This window comes from Pleurodeles waltl, chromosome 7, assembly GCF_031143425.1.
Source record: "Pleurodeles waltl isolate 20211129_DDA chromosome 7, aPleWal1.hap1.20221129, whole genome shotgun sequence".
In the NCBI taxonomy this organism is placed as follows: Eukaryota; Metazoa; Chordata; class Amphibia; order Caudata; family Salamandridae; genus Pleurodeles; species Pleurodeles waltl.
The window spans coordinates 427646743-427665513 of NC_090446.1; the positions used below are offsets into that span (position 1 = coordinate 427646743).

General features: G+C 45.5%; 1 protein-coding gene across 4 annotated transcripts in view; it reads right to left on the reverse strand.

Annotated features, from left to right (window-relative positions):
• Window positions 1–8091: 8091 nt before the first annotated feature.
• SPNS1 (SPNS lysolipid transporter 1, lysophospholipid) overlaps window positions 8092–18771 on the reverse strand; it is a 132519-nt gene continuing 121839 nt past the window's right edge. For all 4 annotated transcript variants that reach the window (XM_069243941.1, XM_069243942.1, XM_069243944.1 and 1 more), the window contains 2 exons: window positions 15835–16006; window positions 8092–10384 (listed from right to left, as the gene is read on the reverse strand). In XM_069243941.1, coding sequence (XP_069100042.1) covers window positions 10296–10384; window positions 15835–16006 — 261 coding nt within the window. In that variant the 3' untranslated portion in view covers window positions 8092–10295. The remainder of the gene's footprint in view (window positions 10385–15834; window positions 16007–18771) is intronic.

An 18771-nucleotide genomic window follows, 5' to 3' on the forward strand; every position in this document is an offset into this window, starting at 1 on the left:
CACTCTCCAACTTTTTCTACCAGAAAATCGCCGCCATCCACGACAGCCTCAACACCACACCTCCGCCAGACCCCACCCCCGACAACTCCTCCCACGCCGACCGCCTCACCACCTGGACCCACGTAGACGACGCCGAAACCCTCAAGACCATGAAACTCCATCCACTCAGGATCCCCCTCTGACCCCTGCCCACACCACGTCTACAACAAAGCCGGCTCCACCATCACCCCCCAACTTCGCAAGATCATCAACCTATCCTTCGATACAGCAACCTTCCCGGACAGCTTTAAGCACGCCGATATCCAAGCCCTCCTCAAGAAACCCAAGGCTGACCTCAACGACCTCAAAAACTTCCGACCGATCTCCCTCCTCCGCTTCCCAGCGAAGGTCATCGAGAAGATCGTCAATGCACAGCTCACCCACCACCTCGAAGACAACTCCATCCTAGACGCCTCCCAATCCGGATTCAGACGCAATCACAGCACCGAGACTGCACTCCTCGCCGCCACAGATGACATCAGACAGCAAATGGACAACGGCGAGACGTCTGCCCTCATCCTTCTAGACCTCTCCGCAGCCTTCGATACGGTCTGCCACCGCACCCTACTAACTCGTCTCCACAAAGCCGGAATACAAGACAAAGCCCTCAACTGGATCTCCTCATTCCTCTCCGGCAGAACCCAAAGAGTCCGACTCTCACCCTTCCGCTCCGAAGCCACCAACCTCATCTGCGGCGTCCCCCAAGGCTCCTCGCTAAGCCCGACGCTGTTCAACGTCTACATGGCACCCCTCGCACAACTGGCCCGTCAGCACAACCTCAGCATCCTCTCCTATGCCGACGACACCCAGCTCATCCTCTCCCTTACCAAAGATCCACACACGGCCAAAGCCAACCTCCACGAGGGACTGAAATCCATCGCCGAATGGATGAGAAACAGCCGCCTGAAACTAAACTCCGATAAGACGGAAGCCCTCATCCTCGGACGCTCCCCCCCTCAGCCTGGGATGACTCCTGGTGGCCCACCGCACTGGGTCCCCCACCTACTCCGGCCAACCACGCATGCAACCTCGGCTTCATTCTCGACTCAGCTCTCACCATGTCCAAACAGGTCAACGCAGTCTCCTCCGCTTGTTTCAACACCCTCCGCATGCTCCGTAGAATCTACAAGTGGATCCCGGCGGAAACCAGAAAAACTGTGACCCAAGCCCTCGTCAGTAGCAGACTTGACTACGGCAACGCACTCTATACAGGCATCCCAGCAAAAGACATTCAATGACTCCAACGCATCCAGAACGCATCCGCCCGCTTGATCCTCGACATACCCCGCCGATGCCACATCTCCCACCACCTAAAGGACCTCCACTGGCTCCCCGTGGACAAGAGGATCACCTTTAAACTTCTCACACAATGCGCACAAAGCACTACATGACGCCGGACCCGCCTACCTGAACAACAGACTCAACTTCTACGTCCCCTCCCGCCAACTCCGCTCCGCCAACCTATCCCTCGCCATCGTCCCCCGTATCCAGCGCAAGACCTCCGGCGGCAGATCCTTCTCCTACCTCGCCGCCAAGACCTGGAACTCACTCCCGACCTCCCTGCGCCAGACCCAGGACCTCCTCACCTCAGGAGACTCCTCAAGACATGGCTCTTCGACCGATAGCAGCTACCCCCTCCCCACCCCCCACAGCGCCTTGAAACCCTGACGGGTACATAGCGCACTTTATAAATTTAATGATTGATTGATTGATTAAGTCCTTTGGAGGATTGTTCAGGAATTGTCTTTGAAGTGTTTTTTAATCGGTTCGAAAGTCCTGTCTCCTCTGTATAGAAGGAGTTTTTCAGCTCCAAAATGGTACCTAATTTTTTGAGTCCGGAAGATACAGCCTGTGATTTCGGTTCCAAAGCTGGATGTTGAATTTTCGACTCTGAAGTGTGTGGACGTCGGCTCTGATGTGAGCTTTTAATGTGTTTTCTTGACTCAGTCATCGAAACAGGTGTGGCCTGTGGATGTGGTGATTTGGCCTTTTCCAGCGCCAAACCTGAAGGTCGGTAACACATGCTATGCATAGTCCGCCATCAAGTGTTGGGCCCGGAGTGTTACAAGTTGTTTTCTTCAAAGAAGTCTTTTTTTGAGTCACAGGATTGAGTGATTCCTCCTCTTGGCGATAGTGCGCATGGGCATCAACTCCTTTGTTAGATTGTTTTCTTTCAGCTGTCGGGTTCAGACGTGTTCCCTCTCGATCCGAGACTTTTGATTCGGAAACTATATATTAACTTTTCTCATACCTTCAGTATTATTTTCGAACGCGGTTTCTTCTGCAATTGATCCGATAATACAGTTGGGATATAAAAAAAATGCCCTGTCGGGTGCTTGTGCCCTTCTTGGGCCTGTTCGGGCCTACTGCGCCATAGCCTGATGGATCGGACTCCATTCCAATTCTGTCCCCGGTGCCACGCTAAATTTCCTTATACCGACCAGCACTTGGTCTGTAATCTTTGCCTTTCTCCTGAACATCGTGAGGAAGATTGTGAAGCTTGCACTCGTTTTGATCGAAGAAAACACTACGCGATTGAGGAGCAAGAAGACTAGAGATTCTCCTGATGCTGCACCTACTAGAACCTCAGGGCCCACTGCAGAGCCTGCACATGACATCTGGCATGTGTCACCAGCAGGATGCAGAAGGCCATGAGGCCCAGCAGCCTTAGTCAGTCTCACCGAAATCCAGGATAGCGGCCGAAACATAGGTATCACGGCCTGAATATCCTGGACTTGGCACTCAAGAGGATAAGCCTCAAACTGCACTGTGTTGAGAACAGCTCCAATAAAAGGTAGGAGCTGAGAGGCAGTCAAATGTGGCTTCACCACATTGATAGTGAACCCCAGTGAATGCAGGAGGTTTGCCGTAGTCTGGAGGTGGGAGGCCACAGCCTGGTGCGAGCTTGCCATCAACAGCGAATCGTTGAGATAGGGGAAGACTGGCACCCCTGATCTCCACAGATGTGCAGCGACCACCGCCATCACTTTGGTGAACACCCTAGGGGCGCTGGTAAGGCCAAAGGGGGGCAGGGTGAACTTAAAATGCTTGTGGCCTATGGTAAACCGCAGGTAATGCTGATGGGCAGGCATCCAGTCTCCTGGGTCAGGGCAGACAAGACCTGAGCCAATGTGAGCACCTTGAACTTCTTCCTTTCTGAGGAAGAGGTTGAGGGTTTTTAGATCTAGAATCGGATGAAGACACTTTTCTGTTTTTTTAGAACCAGAAAGTAGCGGGAATAGCAATCACAGCCTACTTCCAGCACTGAAACCCTCTCTATTGCTCCTCTGGCCAAGAGGGCCATGACTTCCTCACGGAGCAAGGACAAATGATCCTCAGTCAGCTGGTCATAAGTTGGAGACATTGAGGGAGGCACTTGAAGGGGAGAGAATACCCCTCTGAATTATCTGAAGAACCTACCTGTCTGATGTTATGGACTATGAGTGGTGAAGATGATGGCAGATTCTGCCACGAACTGGACGCTCATGATTGAAAAGGGCAAGATTAGGAGGGTTTGGAGGCTGCAGCTGCTGGGGTGGTTGGAGCAGACCACTGGCCACCCAACCCATGGGGTCAGTAGAAACCGCACCAAGGCTGAGATTGGGAAGTTTGTGTGGAACAGTGGCTGGGATAGGGTTGGCGCGGTTGAACGCCCCTTCCCTAGCCACGAAAGGAGCAAAAGGCAGACTAAGGACACAGGGCAGCTGAGAGGCCCAAGGACTTCTCTGTTGCTCGTGAATCCTTAAAGCATTCCAGCACCAAGTCTGCCTTGTCTCTCGAGAGACTGTTGCCATCAAAGGGCATGTCCATGCGGGAAGCCTGGACATCCCCTGAAAAGCCAGACGTTCTCAGCCAGGCGTGGCTCCTAAGGGCCACCATCGATGAAGCTGCTCTGCCCAGCGAGTCAGTTGTGTCCAAACCACAGCGGATAGTGAACTTTGCTACGACTATCCTGTCTGACTGCTTGGGAAAGTACAGTCTGGGCCTTCCCTGGGACCTGTGGCAGCACCTGCGCAACCGTGTCCCTCAGAGTGGAAAAGCAGGCCCAATAAGCATGCAGTATTCACTTACTGCAATGCAAGCCTGGCGGATGAAAACATTTGCTTGCCAAAGCTATCCAGCATCTTGGATTACCTCTCAGGGGGAGGGGCAGAGAATGTGCCATGGGAGGTAGAAGCATGGACCACCAAGTTCTCTGGGGTAGGGAGTTGGGTGAGGAAACGTGGATCCCTAGGTGCAGGGCGATGACAGCGGGAAATCGCCCTGTTCACAGGAGCCTCTGTGCTGGGTTTGGACCAGGTACCCAGAAGGATGTCAGTGAGGGCTTCGTTAAAAGGGAGCAGGGGTTCAGAGGAAGAAGCTCCTGGTTACAGTACCTCTGTCTAGATGTCAGTCTTGACTGCCACTGAGGGCAACTCAAGGTCCAGGACCTGAGCTCCCCTCTTCACCACTAGAGCATCAGTAGCTTCCTCCTCCGTAGGAACGGTAGCAGGAGAAAGCATGCCGGTATCTGGGTATGTGTCCAGTCTGCTGTCATCCCCCATTTTTTGCTCCTTTTACCGGAGTTTCCTGACGACGGCAAATGGGATGAAGTGGACTTGGGGCTCCTGGAGCGGTCCTAGGACCGCCCTCTTGACTGAGACCTCTGAGGAGTCACCTGCTGGGCCACTAGCAGCTTTCAAGATCACGCCCTCAAAGCCTCTGGTGCTATGGCCTGTCAATCGGAACACAACTTGGAGTTGTGGTCGCACTCCAGACCCCGCAGACACTGGAAGTGTTGGTCCGTAACAGACATGGCACGGTGGCAGGCACCATACGGTTTAAATTCTGCCTTCCTCAAAGACATTTCCTTGACACACTAGGGGGAAATACCTCAAAAAAGTGGTCCACAAAACATCGAAAAAAGCTTGCCAAAAAGTGACGGAGGGTAGCTTTCTCCGAATCTGCGCTGACCGGCACAGAAAGAAAAGAATTGATGTCAGTGTGCCGCGGAGCAACTATATAGGTCATGCGGACGCCACTTTTTGGCACAGATGCCGCCACAGGCAGCTGACTGATGCTACCTACCAGCGCGTAGGGGTACTGCTCACAAAAATTCTTTCGGATCCAATCTGAAGCCTGGGAAAATTCAAAGGTAAGAAACCTCCGGATAGAAGTCTCTATCAGATGTTACAGATAACTCACTGGGTGGATCGGGACGTCAAAGGACATATCTTTCAAATCCAGGTCTCAACTGAAGTTACCTTGGAGTAACAGAGGGAAGGCTTCATGTAAGGTGACCATGTGAAAGTGTTCAGTAAGGATGAACTCGACCAATGGTTGGAGGTCGAGGATCAACCAGAGAGAGCTGGCCTTTTCTGGGATAAAAAAAACACAGGAAGCAGACCCCTGTCCTGTGCTGGTGTACGGCTACTGGTGCTCTGTTGCCCTATGCTAGGAGCAATTGAACCTCTTCCTTCAGAAGGTGGAGGTGGTCTGAATTCAGTATGTGGCAGGTTAGGATGTAGAAAGGGACTGTAAGACGTTTGCGGCAAGTACCCTTACCGCACATTGGAGAGGACCCACAGGTCTGAGGTGAGGTTTACCGACTGAGCGAGGAAGTGCCTTAGTCTTCTCCCGAGAAGAGTGATGTAGTTGGAAGAAAGGGATGGAGCCTCGCTGAGCCACCTCTGCCTTTCCCACATCCATTTTCCCATATTTACCTCTCTTTGGAAGGTCATATGTTGCTGGGTGTCCTGAAATGGCTGCTGGTACAGGTGTTTTTGACTTGTGCTTGCTGGTTTTGCAGTACAGTTGTTTTGTTGCCTTTGAAAAGCAGATCTGGGCCTGGGGCAGCATAACACACCGATGGATTAAGCCATACTGGTATCCTTGGTGATTATTTGAAGCATCTGATCAACCTCGGGGCCAAACAGATATTTTCCATCAAACAGAATATTTAAGAAGTGCTATTGTACCTCAGATCTAAACCTTGACACCCTAAGCCAGGCATGCTTCAAAAGAAGATGCTAGTATTAAAATCTCTTGCAGATGTATAACCCACATCAAAAGCACATCTAATGTTGGCATTGCTGATGTTTTTCTCCCTCAGCAATCATCTGAGTATATGATGGTCCTCTAGGAAGTTCTTGACAAGTGCCTCTAATTCCTCCTAGTGGTACGAGTCATACCTGAAGAGGAGACCCACTAAGTTTGAAATCTGCCAATGAGCAGCTGCCCCAAGCACTACACACTTACCAACTGTGTCAATTGGTTTAGACTCCTTATCAGACAGAGGGGCATCTGTTTTAGTCTGCTTTGAAATCATTTATGGGAAGTGGACAACTAAGGAGTCGGGTCACTCTGTCCACAAATATATGCCAGATCATCTGAGACAGGCTTATACTTTTTCTCAACTTGAGGAGTGACCACCCCGGCATTTACAGTCTCTTTAATGTTGCTGGTGGCCGACCTAAACATTCCCTTCAACATGGGAAGTTAATGCACCATACACTCCATCTTGAACAGAACCTCAACCAAGAAGTCACTCTCATCCTGCACTGTATGCAATTTGAACTGACTGTGCTGTGCAGGTTCTGGAGAGAGTTTGGCACAGTAGGGCTCGAGGTCAGGGTCATCTAGGGTCTACTACACGACCTAAGCACCTGTATATCCTCAAGCGTGATTAGTCGAGCTTTACAAATCCTGTTTGATTGACTACATAGTCCTCCAAGGCATAATGTCCTTCCCGTGGCCTGAAGGGCTTGTTGTAGGGGTCCTGTAGAAAGTAAGGGCTGCAAGGCTCTGAATGTGTCCTGTGGGTCAAGCGGAGGAGAGTGCAAGGGCAGTGGTGAAGGAAGTGTGGGTGGGAAGTGTGGGTGGCAACTGTGGGAACAGTGTGGGGTTAGCTGCAGCATCTCTGACCATTTGTGCAGTTGGTGGCCTAAAAGGGTTGAGTCCTGGTTCTCCTCAAGAGGAAGACTGTGTTTCTTAAGAATCTGATGAGTCATGATGCTTATTGTGGATGAGCTTTCTGAGTCGTTTTCAGCTCAGAGTGTGGCTTTGTACAGCCCCAAGGTCGAGGCAGTGTGTAGCTTGGCACAATGCCCTTGGATGTGGGTTTGCATTGGCATCACTCAGGCTCCCGGAGACCAGGACATCCCAGGTCAGAGGAAGGAAAACCGAAGTTTGTAATGTTTCCAGCTCGACTAAGGGCTCAGTGCCCGACTCCCAGGGGATGGTGCACTGCCATCGTCGATGGGCATTTTGGGGCTCAAGAGTGACCTTGTGGCACCACAGAGGCATGTAGAGTTGACCTGTTCTTTGGACCTGAGGCTGGTGTGAGTTGCACCACTGGCTCGAGGAATTAAACCTCCTCTTCAATGGCGAAACTTTTGCAGAAGATGGCAATGACCTCTGGATTCTATTCTGCTTGCCCCGCTGAAATGCCAGAAAGCCCTGCTTTCTCTTCCTCAGCACCTGTTATAACCGGCGTCTAAGATGGATGCTTTCATCTGCATAGAAGCTCGGTTTTCGTCAAGGGAGCAAAGAGTGAACAGCCAGAATCGAGAAGAACGGACCAATGTGTTAAAAGAATTGATCCCGGAGCAGCATTCCTGAATGCCTGATCTCAATGGTGGAAGAAAAACAATCTAAGGTGAGGTCAAAGTGCTGATGCAGTTTGGACGAAAGATGGAGTCACAACATACCTTGTGAGTGGGACTTCTTTGAAGAAAAACAAGTTGCAAATGTCCAGGCCCAACACTAGATAGCAGGGGTATGCAAAGCCTGTCAGCCACACATGCTACAAACAGAATATATAAGAATTCCACGAAATGTAGTCTTAAGAAAGGTCAAATGGAATATCACTGAGATTCAGGACAGATTCCCTTTCCTAATCTCCCAGTAGGCTGTGTCGAAGAAAACATAATCTGACTTGGGGCAGTTCTAAAGCATGCTACTCATAAAGGATTCTAACAATGTAGAGGTGTAAATCCGTGATGAAACAGAAGCAAAGCACTAATATAACCAACTCCCCATACCATAACCTGTTCTAAGCAAGACAATCAGACCTTTTCTAACTGTGAAATATAACAAATATTAACCATTTTATTAGTTTAAAAACACACTTGCTGATCATACCAAAGCCTACAACAACCCAAGAAGGTACATCCTGCGTGCTAGACAGAAAATTAACTGTACAGCAGGCCAGCCATTTACAGGCCATTTGGAGATGGCCAAAACAGATCCAAAGAAGAGTGCATAGGGAAAAGAAGGAACCAATAGGTAGCAGTTTTGACAATATAGGGAATGGCTGGCGGAAAGAAGGGACTACTGAGAGGACTGGCTCTGCTTGAACTGAACTAAACAGATTGGGGCGTGCTAACTATTCAGGACAACTCGAAACCTGGTGACAGGCTGTAATACAGCAGTTTTCCCTTTCTAAAATAATGTGCTTGTAAATGTCAAGAGCGTCTTAATCATTCCACATTCAGTCACAGTCGCAACAACATACACACACAAACACATTTTCTGTCCAACACAGAAAGTTCTTGGTGATGTGAGAGAAGGCTCACCACAGAAGGCACACAAATAATCAGTCCTATCCACAAATCAAAGTACGCACAAGAACGTTTGAGTTGTTGACTAATTAATATGAAAAGATCACCTCCTTGGTGAAAACCTTTTCTCTGAACCCTATCATTACTTTGCATTTGACATATTGGGACACGGTCTAGAGGTTTTTCACGCACCACGATTATAAAAAAGGAAATTTCAATTGTAGCAGTTCCAGGGCACATCTCACATTTCAGCTCCATTTCTGAACTGCTGAATCGGAAACGGAGACAGAGGGAATCATATCTCCTTCTGAAATGCTCCCTCTCTTGCAGCTTGCTATGCTATTAGTGCATGTTCCTACGGCTCTCGGTGTGATGGGACACAGCCATTCCAGAGTCACCTGGAAGCCTCTGGGTATTTGGAATCAATGACGATATGTAATCAGATGACTAGGGCCTATCTTTAACCCTGGGATTAATAGACGTGCTCTGGGGTATTCACACTACAGTCTGCATACAGAAGTCTTTCCAACTGGACAGTGCCTCTGAAAGGCCAGCATGATCGTCACATTAGGCTGAATCTGTTTCTAACTCACGTTTTCTCCCCATCCTCTCTGAATTGAGCACTCACGTAAGAGCAGCTTGTTAAATACACAATAACCTAGTGCGGCAATAACAGTGCACAAAAGTAACCTCTTATAGTTGGTGTATAAATGAAGAATAGCTTTCTTTTTGTTACCACAATATGCTTGTTTGTAGTAACCCCTCAAGACATTTCTGTTATATCGCCATTAATGTCAAAAAAAGTTATGATAATTTGATTAACTCACGTTTCTGGCACTGGTGTGGGATTCAGCAGGCTTGGCTACTCAGAAGCTACTTGACTATCTGTAAGCAGACTACACTGTGGTTGCTCCTTGGTCTTAAGTTTGGGAATGTGTAACCATTGGTCTACAGGCATTGCAGTGGTTATCCTGCTCTCCACACTTGTGGTTGTCAACAGAAAATCACAGCTATGCACACGCCTTTTTATTATTAGAGTGGGGCTATAGACCTGAGCAAAACATCACCTTTCTCTCGGAGAATGCATTCAATGTTTCCTATGGTCTCTCGTGTGCACATATCTTTTTTGACTCACAGAAATGAATTTTTTGACTCACAGAAAAGAAAGAAAATAATCCTTTTGACTCACTTGAGATTATTGGAAGTTTTGAAACACCACTATGTACAGCAGTATTTTAACAAACTAATCAATCACCCATCTAAATAACCAAGAATCCACACAATGTCGTTATACATACAGAGACACATACAGACACACTAACAAATCCTGCATCCTCACCCTCATCTACACTCCATTCAAACACGATACTGGACCACCTCCTTTCTAAAACATACAGATGCTGCAGACACAAACACACCAAAATGTGGTGCAGCTGTAAGATCCATTGTAGGCAGCAAATGTACTTTCACCTTCTTTAAGCACGTTGGACATTTTTTAAATGGTTATTTTGTACTCTGTAAAGTGCAAAAATTAAATCCAGTCAGTTTTCAGTGCAATGTCCTTGAAGCTGGGGTGGGGAGTGAGTATGTCATTTTTGGATTAATCTTGATCTGATGCATATGGGTACTGGTGCAGTTCACGTTCCCACTCCACCGTGCCTCCCTGCCCAGAAACACAAACACTGCGCTGGATCTTGTTGATCTTGTTGGAAGCACTCAGATCAGCACACTGGACACTGGCACCTTGGTGGACCTGCCTCTACGGGGGACAACAATGCGTTCTTCCTCCTCCTCCTGTATCAGGCCTGGAACAGAAGAAAAGGCAAAAAAGCAGAATTAGTCCTGGTCGGGATTATCCCTCCAAGATGCTACCTCATATCTTCCGAGTTGCATGAGGTGAACAGCACACACCACCGCACTGATGAGGCTGGGTAATAAAGGGATAAGGTATTGTCAAACATAATCCCCAATGCGGGTTGCAGCAATATTCCAGGGTTCCCCTGAGATCACAAACCTGGAATCTTTCCTCCCTGTCCTTATTATGCATTCACCCCCCACCAACACCACCACCACCGAAGCTACCAGTCATGGTTTCTTGTGGTCACAATTAAATTATCTGCAGTGGAGCAGATCACTGAGAATCTCTCCAAAGCTCAAGGGCCAAGAAGGAATTTGTTGCAAGACAACAAACGAAAGCTTTTTCTGTGTTTTAATATGTCTACTGACTGGAGTCCATTCTTTGCTATGGCATCAGGGTACCAAATGTACAGGGAAACAGATTAAATTCTATTGGAGAGGGCAACAAAATGGAGTTGCACTGTATTTCATGTGTAGGACGCGAGTGAGGTTACCGGGCGAAGAATGACTACCTTTGGAAAAGTTACTCAGATGTTGTTAATCGTTCTCAAACATAGCACGCTTCTCATGTTCACAAACTTAGAATATCCCTGCCTCTTGTCAAGGAAGTTTGAACTCCTTTCTAATTCTTTTTATTGCTCAGATTCAGCAGGGTTCTGACATCTTAATTCTATTTTATGCTGAGGTGGCAGGCAACATAGTTTGCTTTCCATCAACTAAATATCATTTCCACTTCTGACAGAGGAATTCTGACAAATAACTTATAAAACTCCGGAATGTTAAGAGGGATGCATGTGAACTTATTGGCTCCTGAGAACCACTGTGATAGGTACGTAAGTTTCCATTTCTCCAGCACGGAATCAGCTAAAAGTAAAACAACTGCATTCAAATTTGAAGGATCCATAAACCAGGAGAGATTTTCTGGAAGCTGAATTGTGACAAAAAAGGTTTAATGTACGACCAGTCTGTTTCCATAACAACACGAGCATCAGAAACTTGATAGTAAATATGGCAGAATCCATATTGTTGTTCCAAAACAACTTTCCAACACAACTGTCCACCACCAAGGGTAGCCTTACCCCTGTTGAATGAGCTTACAGATGACCTGGTGTGATCGAAGTGTATATTTGTTTAATAACATTCACCTTCACTTATGGCTGGTCTAGTTGCTGCTTGACAATAAGTAACAGGATGCAAGGTTAGAGCCCAGAGTATACATAAATTGTTCAACCATAGAGGATAGCTGATTCATTAAAACTGAGAAAGTAACAGAAATAAGAAAAATATCTTGGATAGAAATCCAGACTGGGGCTTGCTTTATATTTTGGCGGAGGGGTTACTCAATAACAGTGATGGATATCCTGTACGCCGAAATCTAAATACCATTGTTTTCTAAGGTATTTAAACTTCAGGGGACGGGATAACCGTCTCCATTGTGACAGAAGTACGCCTCTGCCGAAATGTAAAACAGGCTCTTGGTGGAAAGAACAAACATATCTCTGAAAAACATACACAGCTTATCAGCTACAAAAGCAAAGAAATCCGAATGTTGTGCTCATTTGTTGTCAAACCCCAAAAAACTGGCCATTAACCACCCGTGTTAAAGTTAATGTTCAGCAACCCCGTATTCATCCACATTAATTTCAAGCATTTGCACATACCACATCACTGGTGCTCCATTCTTCTAAATGTCACTGTTGTATGCCAGTTCACTCCAAAAATATTATATTATACCAAATATTGGTCGTACTTAAAGTTTGACGGATCCCTTGACCTCAGTATTACGATGCTACTGGCTATAATGCACTTGTAATCCAGTAGACGAGACATCCACCATGTTGGTGACAGAGTACCCTGTCTGCAAAACTCTAAATAAGGCCCTTTGAGACTTTCCCGCCTCACAAGATTATCCTACATTCTGGCAATCAAACTAATAAACTGCATGCCCTTTTGCCTGGTGAGCTACCATTCTGCAAACTTTTCTTTTCTCAACATTTATGCTTTAGTTGCGTTCTCATGCCCAACTGTGTTTTTAGCACTAAGAAGTTACTTTGGTGCTCGGTCTTTCTTAATATGCTTCCAATATGACATTAACTTATCAAGTGAGACAAAATACTTCCTCCTTCAAGAGAATATCCTTAAAAAGCCAATGCAAACATTAAACAGAAATAAAGTTAGGAAATATTTGAAATATCCAGGTAACAGGACTGCAGGAGCTAGTTTGTCATTTATAGGAATGCTGGGGTATGATAAAGCTTCCTGGAGAGAAAAATCAGGTTTGCCAGGAAATTTCAAGGGAGGAAAGCTTCACCAGTGAAGTTGCAGATAGCGCAGTTGCTTTCACTAGGTTGTCGCTATTAATACCATGTTTCCTACTACTTGGCTGGATCTCTGACTCACACCGTTTGTAAGCAAACCGTTTGGAGGCATCACGTAAGAAAAGCCCAGATAAATAAAAGTACATTTTTCGAGTCCTTTAGACTAGTTGCTTTTTCACTTTTGTTCTCAAAACTAAAAGCTGATTCTTAATAAGGAATGCTTACATGCCTCTGGTCCTAGTTCTGCATTGAAGGAATCTACTTTGAAGACATAATTTTTTAATGATCCCCAGCCGCCAGAGTGGACCCTGAAACCCTTTTCAACACACTATTTTTAATGAGTTCAGCATTGTACAATGCCATTAATTCTTAATGGATCCAGCATTGAAGAATGTCATTAATCTCTAGGAAAAAGTCCAATGTAAGTCTCTCAGACAGGGCTCGCAAAATCATTAAAATGTTACTAGACCTGCAGGTTGAGTAACCTAAATAATCTACTCGACCTAACTGTAATCTACTTGATCCGTAAAAGGGTCTCAAATTGTGTGATCCTAGGGCAGGAGTGTTCCTCAGTTTGTTTAAACACTCAATTTTAATAAATATATTATCAAACCATGATGTGGTAGCATATTGTCATCTACACACAGTAACTTTCCAAGAAATGTCCAAAAAACTCTTTTCACTAACTTGCAGCTTTACTGATAAAAATATAAAGTGTATTAACAGTCTGTGAAAACTGGGTTTCAGAAAACATCCTTTGCACATTAACACGTAAAGTATTCTGATTTGTTTTCATCCTACTAAAATAATTTTTCATCACACAGAAATATAAACAAGCATTTGCAATGCAACGGGTCTTACGTTTGCTCATGTTAGAGCTGATCGATTTGTAAACTCCTAACCCGACTTTTCATCTATCGGCAAAAGTGCTTTTATGTACGTAACCCGAAAAAGTGAAATTAACTGTGTAAAGCGCTCGACTTCTGCCAAGCGAAATCGCGCTAGGAAAATAGAGAAAAAGTAGTCCACGATCCGTCAGAAAACAGCGAGCCTCACATGTTTTCTGTACTTGGTCGCTGCGCTCGAGGAGGGCTAACCACCGGAAAAGGCATGACATGTGCATGCCTTCCACTAATGAAAGCAAGCAGATTTTACTAGGCAAGCCCACGAACCAATCAAACACACTGACGTGATGTCGACAGGGCTCCGAGCCCTTTTCTAATAACTAAAGCGTCTCGCTACGATACGCAGGCTCGACCCAAAAAAGGCTTTCACAACTACTGAAATATATTTTGAAATGCTTACACAGTTGACAGTCATTTAAATGTTGAGTGTTAGAAAACAACTGACACCCTATATCCTTTTATTTTACATTCAAAGCAGCAGGTCACACAGTTCACCTTACAAAGTCCGGGAACTCTGCAGTCAGAAGGATAATTAATTGCAAGAAAAACTGACTTTTGGCCTCTGTCTGTGAACACAGAGCAAATGTGACATAAGAACAAGATTTAAAGGCATCTTTTATTGCCCCTCCACTGTAGTGTGGTTGGTTTTACATATCCTTTGCGCGTTAGCTTTAGGCTTTAGGCCTTTGTGCACTTTGCCCTGGATGTATTTTATTCATTTGCTAGCAGCTTAGAGCCTCTGTGCACTTTGCTCTAAATGCTTTTTATTAGGCTTCGTACTGTTATTTTTCAAATAGCCAGTTCTACGGTTTTGTTTTTTTATTCATATCACACTGTTTTGCCTAGTTCAGCACTGGAGTTCTCCATAACATATTCACTCTGTGCTTCAGTCAAGGATACAGTCTGGTACATTGCCGATAGACGTGGTAGGAGTTTAGACTTGGCATTCCTGCGTAGGGACATTTTTTGATCACGCTGACATGTTAGTTATAAAATAACTTCCTTGTCCCAATACACGCAAGAGGGAGATTCCGACCAGGGAACCACAACTAGATGCTGACTGCCTCGTTGCAGATGCTGAATCAAGATCACAGGCCTTTGCTCAGGTATGAGGGCTGATGTCTCCCCAGTGATACAGACAGGCAAGCTAGAAGCTTAACATGCTGTGCTTGAAATAGAACAAGCAGAGGGAGAGTAGAAACTATTATACACAATGATCGCTTTGTTCTTATGTTTTACTCTCCTGGTAACTATTTAAATCCTACTGTGTTGTATGGTTCTGGTTATTGCGGCTCATGCCTTATTATCTAAAATACAGTTGTTTTATTAAATCATTATATAAAACTTATACTGTCTTTGTCATTTGTATATGAGATCATATTGTAAATGAGAGAGTTGGTTTGGATCTGAGTGACCACGACTTCCCTGAGAAGTTCCAAAGATGTCATGCGCTCGGCTGCCCAATCATCTCTTTCCCGTGGGAGAAATGAGGCACTGCTAGTTAGCCGGAGCAAAAACCGGATTTAGGGTGACAGAGTTCTTTACACGTGGGTCAGACTCAGTCCCCCACACCGTGATCGATCCTGCTGCCTAGAAATCCAGTAGTCTCATTTAGGATAATGAGAGCCGACGCGACACCACTTTTCAACTGAACAGAACACCTGTTAAGTGTAAACTCACCAGAAGGGATGAGTAAGTATTAAAAATAGCTCAGCCTGAATTAATGAAGGGCCAGAGCCCCATTGTTTCAGATACTTGCTCTACAAGACACAGAAATGAATTTTGGCACTGTGCTGCACTCTGGGATTCTGCTGAACTTGCTCCTTTTAAATGACGTTACATTCCACTTTAAGGACTCTTCAGACTGTCTATCCAAATTTCTTCCAATTTCTCATTTTTAGGAGAACATAAAAAAGTGATTTTATTCTACTAATTTCTAAGGGGAGTTTAAAATAAATAAATTCAACGTCTTTATACAATGTTCATTATTTTTGAAAGAGGTGTTTGTTTACCTTTGATATACAAAAAGGATTTATGAATATTAATACAGACACTATGGTGGAGATCTACGCTGGCTTTGTTCCCCTCCAGGGGATGCACCACTACCCTGTGTCACACTTGGAAAAGTGCCCCACTGTTATTCATCAGAGTATGCTTAAATCAACACATAATTACCTCGGGCATACTGCTCAGCCTTTGTGCGATCTTTCTCTATGAAGACTGCAGTGGCGAGGAAGAAGGCTCCACCAATGACTCCAACAAAGGCGCAGAGCATTAAGGCATACTGCAGGCTGCGGAACTCCCAGAGGTAAGAAGTTGGCTTCCCCTTTCTGATCTGATCAGAGATCTGTAATGGAATAGTGGTTGGGAAGAAGTGAGTTTTGAAAGTAATCAGACGGGACACACACAGAAGAGAATAAGAGAGGAGGCATTACAAGGAGCATATTGGGACTGGTGAGATGGCAACAGAAGAGGAGAGAGGGTGTAGGAGAGCAGAAGTGTGGAGATTGTGCAGAGACATCGGTGCAGGGGAGAGTGCCATGACTGAAGCAGAGATTGACGAAAAGGGAAGTAGCAGACGTTAATACGGGATAGGGAGGGCAGCAGGGAAAGAGTGGGGAAGGGTGGGAAACCAGTGTTTCAATTAGTGCAGTAGCAAATCTTTGACCATCTAACCTGCTTCTTAACACTTGAACAACTAATCAAACCATCCCGGTCCTCAAAACATCGGAGCAAAAAATGAAGAATCAAGCAGCAAGGTCATCAATTTATATAGACGCAATTGAGCTTCTGATACAGGAATGAACCTCAAGGGATGGAGATTTAGGGGGAGGGAGGGCAGTAGAAGAAGCAAAATGTAAAGGGTAATGTCACAGTAACGTATCACGGTAAACTGGAATTACATAGCGTGGGCTTGCAGGCCATGTGATCGGGTGACCAGATTTTGAGAAGCAAAAACCGGGACATGTCAGATATAAAAGTAGGACTACAGCCTTTAGCCTTACTTTATATCTGGCCTGTCCCGTTTTTTGCGTAGCTTTGTAAATATGTGTGCGCTCTTCGGAGATATACAGGGAGTGCAGAATTATTAGGCAAGTTGTATTTTTGAGGATTAATTTTATTATTGAACAACAACCATGTTCTCAATGAACCCAAAAAACTCATTAATATCAAAGCTGAATATTTTTGGAAGTAGTTTTTAGTTTGTTTTTAGTTTTAGCTATGTTAGGGGGATATCTGTGTGTGCAGGTGACTATTACTGTGCATAATTATTAGGCAACTTAACAAAAAAAAATATATACCCATTTCAATTATTTATTATTACCAGTGAAACCAATATAACATCTCAACATTCACAAATATACATTTCTGACATTCAAAAACAAAACAAAAACAAATCAGTGACCAATATAGCCACCTTTCTTTGCAAGGACACTCAAAAGCCTGCCATCCATGGATTCTGTCAGTGTTTTGATCTGTTCACCATCAACATTGCGTGCAGCAGCAACCACAGCCTCCCAGACACTGTTCAGAGCTGTGTACTGTTTTCCCTCCTTGTAAATCTCACATTTGATGATGGACCACAGGTTCTCAATGGGGTTCAGATCAGGTGAACAAGGAGGCCATGTCATTAGATTTCCTTCTTTTATACCCTTTCTTGCCAGCCACGCTGTGGAGTACTTGGACGCGTGTGATGGAGCATTGTCCTGCATGAAAATCATGTTTTTCTTGAAGGATGCAGACTTCTTCCTGTACCACTGCTTGAAGAAGGTGTCTTCCAGGAACTGGCAGTAGGACTGGGAGTTGAGCTTGACTCCATCCTCAACCCGAAAAGGCCCCACAAGCTCATCTTTGATGATACCAGCCCAAACCAGTACTCCACCTCCACCTTGCTGGCGTCTGAGTCGGACTGGAGCTCTCTGCCCTTTACCAATCCAGCCACGGGCCCATCCATCTGGCCCATCAAGACTCACTCTCATTTCATCAGTCCATAAAACCTTAGAAAAATCAGTCTTGAGATATTTCTTGGCCCAGTCTTGACGTTTCAGCTTGTGTGTCTTGTTCAGTGGTGGTCGTCTTTCAGCCTTTCTTACCTTGGCCATGTCTCCGAGTATTGCACACCTTGTGCTTTTGGGCACTCCAGTGATGTTGCAGCTCTGAAATATGGCCAAACTGGTGGCAAGTGGCATCGTGGCAGCTGCACGCTTGACTTTTCTCAGTTCATGGGCAGTTATTTTGCGCCTTGGTTTTTCCACACGCTTCTTGCGACCCTGTTGACTATTTTTAATGAAACGCTTGATTGTTCGATGATCACGCTTCAGAAGCTTTGCAATTTTAAGAGTGCTGCATCCCTCTGCAAGATATCTCACTATTTTTGACTTTTCTGAGCCTGTCAAGTCCTTCTTTTGACCCATTTTGCCAAAGGAAAGGAAGTTGCCTAATAATTATGCACACCTGATATAGGGTGTTGATGTCATTAGACCACACCCCTTCTCATTACAGAGATGCACATCACCTAATATGCTTAATTGGTAGTAGGCTTTCGAGCCTATACAGCTTGGAGTAAGACAACATGCATAAAGAGGATGATGTGGTCAAAATACTCATTTGCCTAATAATTCTGCACTCCCTGTATATAAAAGGTTTTAGCAATGGCAGGACTTTCTCCCTTCACCCCCTCCTCTACACTTAGTCTCTCTGCAGCGAGCAGGCTCCTCCTGTGTTGCCTGGCAAAAACAGACACTTACATTATTTCAGACTTTAGTGGCGCTTGTGGAAAGAACAGTATACCTGTCAATTCTCCTTTGCAGGACGACCTGACCTTTCCCCCCAAAACCGGAACATTTTATTTAAAATTAACACAGGTGTTGGGACACCAGGACGGTCCACTGAAAACAGGACTGTCCGGGGAAATCTAGGACTTTTGGTCACTCTATCATGTGTAGCAATGTGAAGGTGGGTGACCTTTACTTTTGAGCAGGTACTAGAAAGTGTTTCTGGTTGGAGGGCAGCATTCATGGCCAAAAATGTTTAATCTTTGAAAGTACTCTGTTCTTACATTTGTGTAGATAATTTGAGTTGCCTGATTAGGCACAAAGGGCCTTGTTCAGT